The 16,393-nt window shown below is 43.8% G+C and overlaps 1 protein-coding gene across 2 annotated transcripts; it reads right to left on the bottom strand.

The window, feature by feature from the left end:
• Positions 1-6,569: 6,569 nt before the first annotated feature.
• On the bottom strand, positions 6,570-16,382 carry Pfn4 (profilin family member 4). 2 transcript variants are annotated; one of them, XM_063231712.1, is made up of 5 exons: positions 15,893-16,382; positions 15,498-15,780; positions 12,130-12,267; positions 10,917-11,022; positions 6,570-6,725 (listed from the first exon to the last, which is right to left on the bottom strand). In XM_063231712.1, exons 2-5 carry the CDS (start codon positions 15,687-15,689, stop codon positions 6,697-6,699), a joined length of 465 nt encoding a protein of 154 aa, XP_063087782.1. In that variant the 5' UTR covers positions 15,690-15,780; positions 15,893-16,382; the 3' UTR covers positions 6,570-6,696. The 2 variants fall into 2 exon arrangements, with proteins under 2 accessions (XP_063087782.1, XP_063087776.1); XM_063231706.1 differs by having other exon boundaries at positions 15,917-16,374.
• Between the last annotated feature and the right edge of the window lie 11 nt (positions 16,383-16,393).

The raw sequence follows: 16,393 nt of genomic DNA, 5'->3' as shown, positions 1-16,393 counted from the left end.
GATAGTTAAGTGATACATTTGTCCCCTTTCCGTTGTTGGGACGAGACACTTGGCTTTCGTGACTTGAAGGAGGAAGGCTGATTTTGACTCAAAGTTTCAGACCGTGGTCAGCTAGCCTCGAGGCAGAAATACTGTACAGAGGAAGAAGGGCATGGCAGAGGGAAGTTGCTTATTTCAGGGCAGCCATGAAGCAGAGGGAGGGAGGAAGAACCCTGGAGAAAGGGGCTCTGGTGGGCTCATGCCCCAAGCTCCATTCCTGCAGCTCGGAGCCACCTCCTGAATTTCTGTTACCTCCCACTAACACCAGCAAAGAATGAGCTTATCTGTGGACTGCTTCATGATCTGGTCACTACCTGAGAGCCCCACCTTTGAATATTTCAGTTTTTAGGGGACATTTTAAATCTAAACCGTAAGATGTGGAGCTGCGGGGTCCTCTCCCAGGTGTCCGTCGGCTCTGACCACCCCCCCCCCAGTTCTGTAAAGTTGTGAGGAATCCCTCTTAGCCAGCAGCTTTTCTAGATTCAAGCCTGAGTTTGGACTGCTCAGCAGCAAATTTCAAAAACTTCCAGGCATGGTGGCTCATGGCTGGAATCCCCGCACTTTGGGAGGCTGAGGCAAGAGGATCGCTGTGAGTTTGAGGCCAGCCTGGGCTACACGGTGAGTTCAAGGCCAATATGAACTACACGGCAAGACCCTGTCTCAAAAAGAAAACAAAAAACTGTCTCCCGTCTTATATTTTTAAGTCAATGTCTAAAGTTTCTCATTTTAAACTAGTTGCAAAAGCTGCTCTCTGGTTGTCAAACTGACATTTTAAACACTTGCATCAGGTTTTTAAATGTTTCAGGTGGAATCCAGATTTCAGAGTTCTTCGATAATCACCCACTAAAAAAGACTCAAGTCTTGTTTGCAAGTTTTACCATTTCATTTTTGAGGTACCCATATTTTTATTCTACATTTATATAATTATATCCTTCTATATTTTATATTTTACTTGTCTTTTTTTTTTGACACATGGTTTCCCTATGCAGTTCAGACTGGCCTTCAACTCACTTTGTAGCCCAGGCTGGTCTCTAACTCACAGCGATCCTCTTGCCACAGCCTCCTGAGTGCTGGGATTACAAGCGTTACTTGTCATTCTTATTAAATTTTTTTTAAAAATTGGTACACGGGATCGAACTCAGGACTGCACGCTTGCAAGGCAGGCGCTTATGCCGCTGAGCTAAATCCCCAGCACCACTTGTCATCCTTATTGGCAATGCAAATATGTATATAAACTTTAGCTGTGCCTGGTGATGTACATCTGTAATCCCACGTACTTGGGAGACTGAGACAGGAGGATCTCAAGTCCAAGAATACCAAGGAGCCAGGCGTGGTGGCATAGAGGGCCACCAGGAGGGCTCTCCTTGAAAGAAGAGTGGTTGTCTCCATTTTGGCTAAACCTGGCCCTAGTTCCGTGTATTGATGGATACAGAGCTGGCTAGGATATTTCAGTTGGTTTTAATCAATGCAAATGGGTTTCACTGAGGTGCTGATGGGCAGGCTTAAAGCAATGGGACAGGGCAGTGATGCACCACCTATGGCTCTGAGCGAGCTCACTGGCTGTGACTGAGGCTTGAGAAGGAATCCATGACATCTCAGGGCATGAAGTCAGACATCAAAGCCAAAACACAAGCTACTTCCTGAAACTGCATATGCGGACTACTTGATTGCATAACTTGCTCTCTGCACGCTGCGGAGCTCACAGCACCCTGTGCTCCCCGACATTCTCAGCCACTCACCCCGAGCCACTCCCCTTTTTACAAATGAATAAAACCCGGTTGGACCCTGGGTTGAGGCCTATTGTTCCGGTTAGCCATTGTTCTAACTGGATTTAGGACCCCCTTGAGCTACAGCTACAGATATGTGTTTGTCTCTTTCTCACTGTGGGTTACACTGTGGTACACTGGAGTTACTTATTGGAATTCTAATAACTTTTCCCTGGGATTACAAATACCAACTCCTCTGGATCTTGACGAGGCTGGCAGAGTGGCAGTGTGGTGGCACATGCCCATAATCTCAGCATCTGAGAGGCTGAGGCAGGAGGATCACCGCAAACCCAAGGCCAGCCTGGGTTACATAGCTCACATGAAGCCTGAACTGTATAGCAAATCTCTGTCTCAACCCATCCCCAGCGCTCCCCAAATCCAGCATGGGTAGCTCACCTAGCATGTATGCAAAGCGCTGGATTCAATGCCTAGTACTGCAAAAATAAAAGTAAACACTTTAGTTTTACAAAATTATTTCCTGAGACCACAAAAGTTAAATTTCTTCCTGATTGTATTTATCATTGGAATATTTTAGCTCACAATTTGTAAAAATAAAATGTATTTTAAATATGTCAATGTGTGGGGTTAAATTTTTTCAAAATAATCTGTGGGGAAATATTATTAGTTGCTAGAACAAACTGGATTCAATATTCTCTTTGTATTTTTCTTTTATTAATAGACAAGCTCTGAGAAAGAAACCTAGTTTGCATAAATTAGATGAGAAAGAAATTCCATTATAGTAATGCCAGTTATTTCTTTGAATACACTAAGTTAGAAGAACCATATAATGATCTATCATTGAAAATTACTTTCAATGATCCATTAGTTGACAATTTAATTAGATCTTGCTTCAATTTTGTTGAAGGCAGAGACTTGGAAACTGTCCAGTCTATACAGAATTTGTCACAAAGTGCTAAGTGTCATTTAGGTTCTGGAATTCTACCAACAAAGTTTTTTGAAAACTTTTCAAATGATTCTTAATTACCTCTGTTATTTTTTTCACTTAGAGGCACCTTATTTAAAAGAAGGGTTTAATGTCAGGAAGGATTCAGAAAGTAAAACTGTTAACTCCAATACATTTTTGCTGAAATAATATTTTTTATTCTGTTTGCCTTATCACAGGCTTTATATATTTTTCGGTAACAGCACTGCAGACATAATTTATGAAAAACATCTGTGACATTATTGGCAAAGCCAATCCTCATTGTTAATCAGCCAAACCAAATTCGCATTCCTATTGTTGTTATTACAACATTTTTAAGATACAGTCTAGCCCATGTATTCCAGACTGGCCTTGAACTCACTAGACAGCCCAGGCTGGACTGATTTGCAGAAATCCTCCCGCCTCAGTCTCCTGAGTGCAGGTGTGTGCCACACCCCCAGCTCCTGTTCCATGTTTATTATAAAGAATACTGCTCAGGAAGTGACCCGTGGGGCCTGCGGTTGTGGGGAGGAGCGTGGAGCTTCCGTGCCATCTCCAAAGCGTGACCTCCCAGCACCTCAGTGTGTCCCCCCTCCCCAGCTCTCTGCCCCGTGGCAGTGGAGAGCTGTTCTACATGACCACCTCGAACCCTCCTGTCTCTTCCCTCCCAGAGGCCAGGAGTGAGACCTAAAGTCGCAACCCTCCAGTCACAGGGAAGGCTCTTGCTGTGCCCAGATTCTATCCTGAACATGGTGTATCCCCCATTTCCTCAGCACCCTGTTACTGTTTCTCCAGTCCCTCCCACTCCTGCAAAAAAAGTCCCATAGGGTTGTGGTACACGAACACAGTGGGTCAACTGTGTGCACTGAAGACATAGGTAAGGCTGAGACAGCGGGGTGCAGGGGCTCCAACTGTAAACTCAGTTACTCAGGAGGCGGAAGCACCAGGATTGTGAGTCCCACAGCAACCTGGGAGTTTAAAAGGCCTGGTCTCAAAAAAACAGGTGTTAAAGGGTGAGGGAGGCAGCTCACTGCGAGGCCGCGAGTTCAATTCCTAGTTCTGCGAACCAGCAACAGACCACATTATGTGTGTGGGAAAAGACCAGCTGGCCTTTTCCATTTCGGCCCTGCCTGTCTTCATTTCCCATGTTACTCTCCAGCAGTCCTCCCAGCCCCGGCCAGCTTCTCACCAGTCTTTACACACGCAGGGCTTTCCGTGGCTCTGTGCCTTTGCATATGCCGTTCTTTCAACAGGAAATACTCTTGTCTTCCGTATTTATTCTTCCAAATTCACTTCTATTACCATTTTAGATTCCTGAAGGCAGTTAGCCACGCCAGGCTCTGTTCTCTGAAGTGTGTGTCTTGGGAGGGGGGGAGGTCATTTTGTTTTTTGTTTACTGGTACGTTTTAGGTAATGATCATCACATTCACCATAGGGACTTTCTACCTATGTGATATATCGATTCTTTTTCCCCCCATTTCCCTACCCTCCCTTCAATTCCTCCCTGCTTTTGTGTTTTTTGAGACACAGTCTGGCTATGAAGCCGAGGCTGGCCTTGAACTCACAGTGATCCTCCTGCCTCAACCTCCCAAATACAAGGATTACAGGTGTGCGCCACCACACCTGGCTGTGTGAAGTTCTTTGTTTTATGCCTGCTACAGTGTTTATCCTTGGTGATGTGACCTGCTTACAGGTTTGCATTTCCCACTGGATCACGACCCTGTAAGGGGTGGAGTGGATGGATGTATTATTTATTTGTATGTCACTGCTACTTAGCCCAAGGTAGTCTAACCAACGCATAGTAAGTAAGTGAATTTTGAATTTCTTGCTTATTCTCTGCTAGAATAAATGGTAGCTAATGGTAAGACTGACCACCAAGGAAAACCTGGGGGTTCGTTAGCTCTCATAACCAGAACAGGGATAATGTTGGAGGAGCTCTCTGGAAGGCTGTTACACAAACGTGAAGACTGTACAATTTTACAGACATTAACAAGGCACTTTGCTGCAGGGCAGTGACTTGCAAATTCAGAGCACTGTGCCTTGCAGCCTGGCAATGCCAAGAACTCCTGAGGGTCTAAGATTGGGTTTTGTTCTATTTACCAGAGCTAGCAACTCAGACCACATGACTCTGCCACGTTGAGGTGCAGAATCTGGGGGACAAAAGGGCATTCAGGAGAACCCTGCACCCCGTCTCCTGTGCTCTGAGGTGTCCCCTCCCCAGGTGCCAGGTCCCTGTGTCATGCAATTGGCAGGGCCCATCCCAGCTGCCATTGTTGCAGGCAGCTGAGTCAGTTAGAAATATTATAGGCAGAGAGACAGGGCTAGGTCCTCAAAGGAGCCAGTGCAGAAGCCCAGACGCCTTGCAACTATGGGGGAGACAGACACGTCCTGCTATGGGCCAGGCCTCAAGACAAAAGCACACATATCCTAACAATTGATATTCTAAATGGTTCCCTATTACCTTGAGGAAGCCAGGAGTCACCCTGCCAACCCCCTAGGGAGGAGTCACTGCTAACAATGCCCACTTTCTATGGACTCGCTTCCCCATTTGTCCCCAATTTAATCAATTTTACCTGACCTATTAATCTTATTGGTTAACCATAGTTCTGTCCCCCCTTATGCCCTTCTGCCTTGTGAGTTTCCAGTTCTCCCCACCTTGAACCCATCTCACCCATGATTTTACTCTATAAAAGCCCGTGGGAAATACAAGTTTGGCAGCCCACTCGGGACCCCTTCTGTCTCTCTCAGAAGCTTTCTCTCTCTCAATAAATATATTCTACTCTTAACCTCCGTTGTTCCTAAAATTCATTCTTCGATTTTAGAGAACACGAACTCGTACCGGACACAGTAGGTTCAAAGTTTCATCCCCCTGTATCACCATGACTATATGTTTCCTCAATTACACCCTACTTGCACCCTGATATTTTGTACAGAAGGGTCCCCCACTGACCCAGAGTGCATTCATGCAGAGGGACCTGCAGAGCAGGGTTGCCTTTCTGATGTAGGACCGACCATGCCGCTCCGGGCTGGCCTAAGCAGAGTGAAGCTGGGATTCCCGAGGCTCCCCCTTGGCCAGTGGTCTAGCCATCCCCTGCAGAGGACCGTGCCCACGTGACTGGCCAGGGCTTGTCACAGGGGAAAGAAAGCTGAGTCGTGTCTAGAAATGGCCAGGGTGGAATCCCAGAGTTTAAATAGGTTCTAGGGCTCAGTACCTTATTGTCCTGATCATCACCTAGGAAGTGACCAAGAGAAGGTGGACCTTTTCTGGGAAGGACACATGTAGAGATCATTGTGTTTTACTGGGCTATGTGAACCAGGAGGCCCCAGGGACGTAGAGACAGAAATCCTTCTGATTTTCGAGAAGCCTTTACCCTGACTGACAGTGGCTAACACCTAGAGATGGAATGAATGTGTGATGTCCATCCAACACCCTGCCTGGTGGCCCAGTGCTGGGTGGTCTTTGCTATGGTTCTTGTTCTCCTAGGTCTGACATGGGCACTGTGGACCAGATGAAGTACACACCACGACCTGGATGACGGGAGGGACACTGAGCTCAGGGACTCCACCTCTCATTGCAAGCAGGAAGCAAGTTTGCTGTGTGCCCTGGAGGAAGGCTACTTCATTCTTAAAGCCCTGAGGCTTGGCCTGGATAGAGTACCCGGGGCCTTGCATCCCTGGAGCACCTAACAAGGTGAGCAGGATAAAAACCTCAGGGAGGTGAGACTCAAAAAGAGTTCCAGTCTCATTGCTCTCACCTTGCTTGCCAGTGACTGATGCTTAAAACAAAAAGCCAATCAACTAATTCTGATTACAGAAGATGATACAGCTTGAAACAGGAAAAGTTTCTCTCTCTCGGCTCAGTCTTCTTTATTAATATTTTCTGCCTAGTGTTTTACAAAATAAGGTATCTTTTTCTATAGGACCTATAGTTTTCTTCTACAATAATGTCTTTCATATTCCTCTGATGACTTAATTTCCTTTTTTTCTTAGATATTCTCCTATAAGAAAGCACAACATGGTTATTACTTATGAGTAGTACATCATCTTACAATGTAATCCATTCATTCGTTCATTCATTCATTATTCTACAAGCAGTGTTTGGTGACTAACTATGTGATAGGTACAGGAGGCCCAAGGATGACTGGGTAGTTGAGATGTGGGTAGTTGAGTCCCTGCCCTTGTGGAGTTATGTAGTACGGGACACATCTATATACAAACATCAGTTATATTTCACAGCAATAAATGCCACACATGAGGTATCTGAATCCTAGCTGTCATGCTCTATGCTAATCACCCTAGTAACCATGTACCTGGAGCACCGACCACATTGTTATAAATTAGTTATAAATTAACTGAGGAGTCACCATACTGTTCTGTATGTGTCATCACCTTAGTAACCTGTTTGTTGTGTCAACCATTGTTCCCTTTGTGAGAGACAAATGAGGCTGTGTCAACCTCTGTTCACTTTGTGAGAAACAAATGTTCCTGGAATTAGCAGACCAAGGGCTGTAACTCAAGGGGAAAAAAGGGCTAACCACCAACTTCGAAAGGTCTCTGACCTGAAGCAAAGGTAAACAAAGGCCTTCCTAATTTCTGCTCTGTCACGTCACTCAGTTAATGTGCTATAAAAATCTGTCAAAACTCAGTTGCACAGCTTTGCAAATTTCATCTGCACTCTGTCGCTGGTGCCAGCTAAAATAAAAGTGCTTCTTTAAAAAATGATGTTGTCTTGCCCCATTTTTCATCTCAGGGGCCTTTTTGGGATACAACACTAGCGTGGTGGTACTTGCTGGCAATCATGGAACTCTGGGAGGCTGAGGCATGAGGATCGAAATTCACATTCTGCCTGCATAATTTGGCAACTTATTGAGATGCTGTTTTAAAAAAACCAAAGCAAACAAAAAAAGGCTGAGAATATAGTTTGGTGCAAAGACCCCGGATTCAATCCCTGTGCAGGAAAAACAAAGTATTTGAGCAGTTCTAGAGGATGTTCTTGGGTTGAGTGAAGGAGCACATGGACAGTTAAGGAAGAAGGAGGAGAACAGCTCCTCAGGGAACAAAAGCTCCTGCTTCCCTTCTCCCCCGTGTGCATCCCAAGGCCTGGGTTTACATCGGATTATAGCACCCCGCTTGTTAACAAGCTGAGAGAACTTTGAAAGCTGATAACTTCCTTTGTCAAAAATTCTCCTCTTTTCTAAAATTGACTGTTGAATATTACTTAATTTGTCTTCCTTTACTGCAATCATGACAGATGGCAATCGTAGCAGAAGTAGATTCCTAAAAAGTTAACTTACTTAAAAGTTAACTGCAAGACACTCTGTTGCATGAATCACATTTCCCCATTGGTCTGTGTTACACACTTGGTCATAAGGTCCCAGATGAAATTCTCATGGGAATAAACAAAATGTCAGAGCCACGAAGCAGCTCTCAAACACAGAGAGAGCCCAGTTCTTTAGCATAGTGCTGACGCGGCACAGCAACTCTTAAAGGAAGAAACCAGGAACTGTGCTTGGCTTTCCAGAGAGTTAAATCTCTCCCAACTTTAATTTGTGGAGTGGCCACAGGAAATTTAAGAAAAAACTGTAGTTCTTCAATAATTTCATGACAATGTAAAAATAAGTCACAAAAAATGCTTACATTTTTCTTTTTTTTAAACTTAGGATCTAGAATTTAACATTATCACAACATCATGTGACTCACTAATATGTATTTGTTTTAAAAACAAATCCAATTAATTTGTTAGAGAAGCAGCATAGCATCATTTACATATTTACTGTTTAATGATTTTCATTAATTAATAACTAGTCATGTTGTTAGACTCATCTAAAACAAAAAGTTTACATGGTCATAATTCTCAAAATTTCTACAGTGATCACATATTCATTTTTGATAAACATATAGTTAAGCAGCTGCACATGGTGGCACATGCCTGTAAATCCAGCACTCAGGAGGCTGAGGCAGGAGAACTGTCATGAGTTCGAGGCCAGCATGGGCTGCATGGTGAGTTCAAGGAGAGCTTGAATTACATAGCAAGACACTGTCTCAAGAAATCATATGTATATAAAAGGAAACACATTTAAAAGGAAAGTAAATAAAGGTAGCAGGAATAAATAATCAAATAACTGATTCCTGGTGGTAGAAATCAGCCTGGTCCATCCCTTATCAACATTTAGCTACCTCCAAGACAGATTTCAGAGATTTTTTTTTTTTTTTTGGTACCAGGGATCAAATTCACGATCTTGTGCTTACCAAGCAAAAGCTTGAACCACTGAGCTAAATCTCCAACCCTGATTTCAGACATCTTAATAGTATGATGCCACCTGTGTCATCTTTGGAATCTTTCGTGATCTTAAACAAAAATAAAAATTTAAAAAAAGAAAGAAAAGAAAGCTGTCAAAAAGGATGCCAGTCACAGTCTACACGCAGTGGTCAGGCAGGTTTTCTGACCTCTGGAAAATTGTCTTGGCCCTTGGCTGACAGGACAGAGTCCTGATTCTTGACACCCTGGTGCCCATTTCCCAGCCTCCTTTTCTGGACTATTTAATTAGATAATTATCTCAGATCTATACATCTCTGTTCTATTCCTATTGCACATGGAACCTCTGTTAAATCCTGACACCCGTTTAGAAAGGGTCCTCGGCAGTTAGAAGCGTTATCCTCTGGGACAGACTTAATCCTTCAGGCACCTAAGGCTGAGCTCTCCAGAGCCTTCGCCATTGTGAGGCAGAAGTTGTTCGCTACCTGTTCATCACACATCTATTAATTATTCAACACTAGGTGTCATTAGTTATTAAGAGATAGAATAATTAAGTCAAAATATTAGCCTGCTAAGGATCACAGTCCAGGTGAGCAGACAGCTTGAAGGGGACAATAATGAAATACATATGTAGCTCAGTGACTGTCGCGCAAAGTCTCAGTTGGGCCTTCAAAGACTAGGAATTTGCCAACTAGACATGAAGGGACAGGGATGGAAGGGTAAAATTCTTCAGGCAGACAGCATGGCGCGTGCAGAGGCATGGCAGGCCTCCGGAGACTCTTCCCTGGCTGTGATCCTCTAGAGTTCCAGCCCCACCTTGGAGTCTGCGTCTTCCCTGTTCCCTTAACCCACCCCGCTTGCACAGCTGACCCTATCACCCAAGGATCGGCAAGTTAGGGTCCTAGGAGAAATTAAGGGTACAGGAGGATGGAGGCTTGGAAAGGAAGTGATTTGCAGTCGGATAACGTTAATCCACCGAAAAGCAGCAACCAGACAGCGCTGGCAGTGCTCCCATGCCTGGCATCTGCTGTACCTTGCACCTTGAGCTGAATCCTGTCCTTCCCATGGTTATGTAAACCCCAATTCCCTTCCAGTGAAGCCCTCCTTTCTCCTTGGGATCATTATTCTCGATTGTCAACTTGATTTAATCAAGAAACACTCAGTACTCGGGAGGCTCAGGTAGGAGGATTGAGAGGTTGAGACTAGCCTGGATTGCATGGTGAGACTGCCTCAGAAAACAAAAAAACAGAGGAGACGGGAGGGAGAGAGAGTGGGAGAGAAAGAGAGACTGAATGAGACAGAGAGTGCGAGACAGAGACAGAGACAGAGACAGAGACAGAGACAGAGACAGGCAAATAATCACCCTTCTGGCTGTGTCCTCAGAAATAACTGGCAAACTAAGACCCTCACTAAATGTGGGTGGCACCATCTTACAGGAGGAGGACCAGATGAAACAAAACTAGAGGAAGGGGAAAGCCTGCGGGCACACGCTCTTTCCTGCTCTGCTTCGTGGCTGCCTGAAGCAGGCAGCTCTCTTCTGCCTTCTGCATGTCCCGCCATGATGTTTCTGCCTTGGAATAGCCAGCCAGACTGAAACCTCTGACACTGTGAGCCACACTACACTTTTCTTTCTTTTTTTTTTTTTTTTTTTTTTTAGTTTTTTTTTTCTTCGTTTTATCGGTACCAAGGATCGAACTCACGACCGCCTGCTTGCTTATGCCACTGAGCTAAATCCCCAGCCCCTGTAATCTTTTTTTTTTTTTTTTTCCCACAGTACACTTTTCTACTTTACATTGTGTTTCTCCAGTGACCGCTCACCCAAGAAGGTGGTCTACACGCTTCTCCTAGCTGGTTTGAGTCGAATTTCTGTCACTTGCCGTCTGAAAACCTGACCAAGGCAGGGCACAAAGACAGACATCGGAAGCAAACTTACCCAGCTTCTCTGTGGCTTCCACACAGATGCTAGGGTACATGCCTGCCACGTAAGTGGCCACCAGAAGATGCAGACGAGTTTTCACGACGACCACACCAGTGTTCCCCTGGATGAAGAAAACAGAATGCCCTGGGCTGGGGATTTAGCTCAGCGGCATAAGCGCCTGCCTTGCAAGCAGGCAGTCGTGAGTTCGATCCCCGGCACCGATAAAAAGGAAAAAGACAAAAAAAAAAAAAAACAAAACAAAACCAGAATGCCCTGCTCTCGGTCCTAACAGGACCAACGGTTACATTCCAGCCACATTTACCATTCCTTGACTTCTTGTCTTCCCTAAAAATGGCTCAGACTGTTGGAATAACAGCATGCATGCTGTGAAAAAAACTTTCAAATGATTGTAATATGCTCTATCCTAGAAGAACTGATGTAATGTGAAGGTTATATCTCTTGGAATTGGACAGCTCTGAGCCTGAATTCTAAAACTTTTATATTCCACTGAGTTATTTAACCATGTTACTTTCCTCAACAGTGAAATGAGGTATTAAATTTGTAAGGTGAAGTATGCTTAACACATAATACAAACTGTCCAATTCTTTACATGTGATAGAGAACCAGGAGACAGTTTTGAACATAGGAATGATACACTAAGCATCCTTAATTTAAAAAAAAACCCTGATCTACTCCAAAATCCAAAATATTTTGAGATCACCCACACTAAAAATGCAGGCACACTAAAAATATTGTATAAAACTATCTTTGGGCTATATCCATAAAGTGTATATGAAATGTGAATTTGGTGATTATGCTTAGACCCCATTCCCCAAATATCTAATTATGTACAAGTATATGCAAATATTCCAAAATCCAAAACACACGTGGTCCCAAACATGTCTGATAAAGAATACACAACCTACACTGAATATTCCAATCTTTTTTTTTAAGGAGCAGAAAGTAGATTATGAAAGATGGGTTGTACTGGAAAAGATAGTTCCAGCAAGGCTCAGTTGATTGATTCTGCAATGAAAATCTGTCAGAACCAGGCCTTGCCACAGTACTTTCTTTCACATATGCCTTTCTGGCACTGGAATGCTATTTCGGTGCCTTGAGGCAGTAGTGAGTTTAATCTGTCTTATGAGAGGACCAGAAGGGACAAAGAAAATAGATGGCAAAATCCTTAACAATATTACCCAGCTGTCTCCCAAGGCTGACCACTCACATTCTTAGCATAAAGGGAATAGTCATCGGCCCGGACACATTTGTAGTCCTTTTCCTTGAAATACAGTCCCTCTCTTCGGGTTTGCAGAGGGTTTTTGGCAAATCCATTCACAAGTGTTTGGATGTCACTTGGCATTATCTACAGAGGTTACACAGGCCACAAATCAGTAACTGATGGGCAGCGAACAGTCAAATTTGATTTTTAATCAGATCTTATTGGTACATTTTAGATATACATAATGGTCACATTCATCATAGACTTTGTACCTGTACATGATATAACTTGTTTCTCCCCCTCCTCCCAACCCCACATACAAAGCTTTCTTTCCATATTTCTTTTCTACTTTTCCTTTTCCTCTAGCCTCTCTCTTGTTCTTCTCCCCATTTGAACATTTTCTTCCTATTTCATGATACCTACCATACATTTTTTGGTTCTTATTTACACTTTCAGTTTCTCATACTAGAAAAACAATGCAGTATTTACACATATCTGATTTATTTCACTTAAAGAATATGGACTCAAGGTGATCCATTTTCCTAGAAATGTCTTGAGCATATCACCAGCTGAGGGGCACTTGGGTTGTTTTCAAGAGTTAGCTATTATAACTGTGGTATGACGCTTTCAATTCTGTTGGGAAGGCATCCATAAGAGGAATGGCTGGGCCAAATGTCTAGTCCGTTTTTTGAGGAATCTCTACACTGATTTCCCCAGTGATTGTACCAGTCCACATCCCCCCAGCAGTGGAGAAGGGCTCCTATTTCCCCACATTCCCACGACCATTTGTTATTGGTTGAGTTGTTGATACTAGCTATTGTTTGTAGGAATCCAGTGTTGTTTTAATTTGTATCTTTTGAATGACCAGTGACATTGAATATTTTTTCACATACTTATTTGCTTTGTTTCATATATTGTCCTTCTTCATCGTAGTAGTAGTTAGTCTGAAGAATAGCTGGCAAACATTTTTTCCACATTGTGGATTCTCTATTCTGTCTGTGGTTTCTTTTGCTGTGCAAAAGCTTTTTAATGAGACCTAGCTGTTCTTTGTGATAGTTCCTGTCCAATGAGGGTTTTATTCATAAAGTTCTTGTTTACACCAATGTCTTCAAGAGTTTTACCTATTCTGTCTTCCTGCATATTTAATGTTTCTGTTTTAATATATATGTATTTTTTATTGATACCAGGGATCGAACCAAGACCATGCACTTGCAAAGCAGGCACTTATGCCGCTGAGCTAAATCCCCAGCCTGTTTTAATATTCAGATCTTCACTCCATTTCGACTTTAGTGCACAGTGAAATATTTTAATCTTCAGCAGTGCAAAGCCAGTTTTTCCAGCACCATTTAGTAAATCTTTCTTCCAGTGGATGTGTTTTGCATCTTTGTCAAAGGTAAGATGACTGAGTGTGTCTGGAGTTGTTTCTGCATCTTCTAATATGTTCCATAGATCCTTGGGTCTGTTTTGTTTTGTTTTGCCAGTACCACGCTGTTTTTTTGCCACAGTATCTTTATAGTACAATTCCAAATCAGGGATTGTGATGTCCCTTGCCTTGTCTTTGTTGCCCAGCATTATCTTTACTATTTTAGATCTCTTCTGGTTCCAAATGAATTTTGGCATTGTTTTCTCTGATTCTAAGAGATATGCAATTGGACTTTTGATTATTATTATTATTTTTTGTCTTTTTCTTTTTTTATCGGTACCAGGGATCGAACTCATGACTGCCTGCTTGCAAGGCAGGCGTTTATGCTGCTGATCTAAATCCCCAGCCCGCAATTGGACTTTTGATTAGAACTGCATTAAGGGGCTGGGGATTTAGCTCAGCAGCATAAGCACCTGCCTTGCAAGCAGGCGGTCGTCAGTTCCATCCCCGGTACCGATAAAAAAACAAAAAGAAAACAACAACAACAAAAGAACTGCATTAAATCTGTTATAACAGTTTTGGAAGTATAGCCATTTTTTTTGTTTGTTTTTTTCCTTTTTATCAGTACCAGGGATCGAACTCACGACTGCCTGCTTGCAGGGCAGGCGCTTATGCCGCTGAGCTAAATCTCCAGCCCCACCATTTTCACTATATTGGTTCTCCCTATCCAAGAGCAAGAGCTATCTTTCCCTTTCTGTTATCCTCTTCAATCTCCTTTTTCAGAATACTATAGTTTTGTTTGTTTGTTTGTTTTGGTCTTTTTGTGACAGGGTCTTATTATGTAGTGAGGCTGACCTTGAACTCACTGTGTATCCCAGGCTGGCCTCAAATTTACAGCAATCCTCCTGCCTCAGTCTCCCGAATGCTGAGATTACAAGTGTGCACCACCACATTCAGCCCTCAATGCAGAGCTCTTTTCCCTCATAGTTATTTCATTGTTTGAATGCTATTATGAAAGGTGTCATTTCCCTAATTTATCTCAGTGAGTTTGTTATTGGTGTACAGAAAGGCTATCGATTTTTGAGTGATGACTTTGTATTCAGCTATGCTCCTAAATTTGCTTACTAAATCTAGAAATCTTTTGGTGGACTTTTTGGGGTCTTCTACGTAGAGCACCATATCATTCATGAATAATGATAATTTACTTTTTCCCTTTCCTATCTTTAGTTCTTTGATTTTTTTGTTTTGTCTAATTGCTGGCTAGCCAAATTTGGCCAGCCGCCTTTTTTTTCCCGGCCTGAAAGTCGGGAATGATTTTCACATTCTTAAATGAATGAGAAAAATAAAAAGACCATCACCTTATGGCACGTGACTATCATATGAAATTCAAATTTCAACATTCATTTTAAAAAATGTTAAACTGATGTAGTGGCTGCATACCTGTAATCTCAGCACTCAGGAGGCTGAGGCACGAGGATCGCTGGAAATTTGAGGCTTTCCTGGGCTACACAGTGAGTTCAAGGCCAGCCCAAAGTACACAGTGAAACCCTGTCTCAACCAGAAAAAAACTATGGTGAATTTTATTTTTTTATGTTTCTGGGCAACACCATCTTTCTACTCTGCATAGTTTTTTTTTGTGTGTGTGTGTCTTTTTCTTTTTTATCGGTACCAGGGTTCGAACTCGCAACTACCTGTTTGCAAGGCAGGCGCTTATGCCACTGAGCTAAATCCCCAGCCCCCTCTGCATAGTTTTTTAATAAATGAAAAAGCAGCCGTAAACAATATACATATAGACAAAATAGGTTTGCTCTACTAACACCTTTTTTTTTCTTTAGACAGGGTCTCACTTTGTAGTGCAGGCTGGGCTCAAACCTAAAACTTGCAGTGTTCCTCCTGCCTTAGAATCCCATGGTGCTGGGATCACAAGTGTGCACCACTGTGCCCAGCTTCCACAATGTTTTAAAGGAAAATTCTGTTTAAAGGTCTTATGCCGGAACTTGTTTTTTCTTACATTGAATCCTGGTGAGGTGACACACAGGCTCTTCTCCTGGAGTTTGATGAGAGCCGCACTGTCTATGTGCTTGGTCCCCAGAAGGGAATCCAACAGCAAGTTGTGCAATTGGCTCATGCTCCTCCTGCTCTGAAACCGGAACTGTGGTTGAAGGAATCCACTCTGGTTACCTCTTAAAAGCAGAATACACATGTCCCCCCAAACACTCCAGTTTTCATGTTAGCGGGTGTCCTTTGAAATGATGGAGAGGACATGGTGGCCCATCGTCTAGTGTCCACCAATGCTAAAAAAAAAATACAATCAAAGTAGAATTAGTTCACAGAGTGGGTTACGAAGCTGGGTGGAAAAACCTGCCTTAATATCCCAGCTATGTCAACAGCTTCCACCAGGATTACCTGGGATTTTAAAAACCAACCCACCAAAATAACCGCAGACCAGGCAGGATGGAGACCTCGAGCTCAAGGAGACACGCTGTTCGTGAGTCCCGCCCTTCCCGCTGACCCGCAGCAGCGCCCTCGATGGCCACGGTCCAGCACCCAGGGGACGAGGACGCCCTCAAGGATTTAAGCCAACATTCCCGCCAAGTCCCGTTATCTAGGCTCGTCCTCAGGCCAACCACCACCAACGCTCGCGCGTCCCCGGCAGAGGCGCAACGGGGCACACGCCGCGCCACAGGACTGGGGGTAGGGGACCCGCAGCTCGACTGAAGGCGGAGCAGGTCGCTTCCCGGCCGCCCCAGCGGGGAAGCCGCCCAACGACGCCCGAGCCTCCGGGCCGCCAACACCGCCCCTCCGCGGATTCCAAAACCTGCGCTCCCAGGGGGCGGGACACAGGGCGGGAGCGGAGGCGTTCTGATTGGTCGTGACAGCTGCCTGTCACCGAGGAGCGAGGCCTTG

The sequence above is a fragment of the Cavia porcellus genome, unplaced genomic scaffold (genome assembly GCF_034190915.1).
Source record: "Cavia porcellus strain 051 isolate PalLab524CR breed Dunkin Hartley unplaced genomic scaffold, mCavPor4.1 scaffold_1, whole genome shotgun sequence".
Taxonomy (NCBI): domain Eukaryota; kingdom Metazoa; phylum Chordata; class Mammalia; order Rodentia; family Caviidae; genus Cavia; species Cavia porcellus.
Note: the sequence above shows the minus strand (reverse complement) of the source record. Positions and strands in the feature narration are given on the sequence as shown.

What these genes read in the sequence shown, in the direction of transcription:
- Pfn4 (XM_063231712.1), bottom strand. Translation starts at nt 15,689, where the DNA reads ATGTGTATTCTGCTTTTAAGAGGTAACCAGAGTGGATTCCTTCAACCA. An exon ending in ATTCCCTTTATGCTAAGAAT is followed by an intron (nt 11,023 to 12,129) that starts GTGAGTGGTCAG and finishes TTCTTCATCCAG; the next exon opens with GGGAACACTGGTGTGGTCGT. An exon ending in GGAAGCCACAGAGAAGCTGG is followed by an intron (nt 6,726 to 10,916) that starts GTAAGTTTGCTT and finishes GCTTTCTTATAG; the next exon opens with GAGAATATCTAAGAAAAAAA.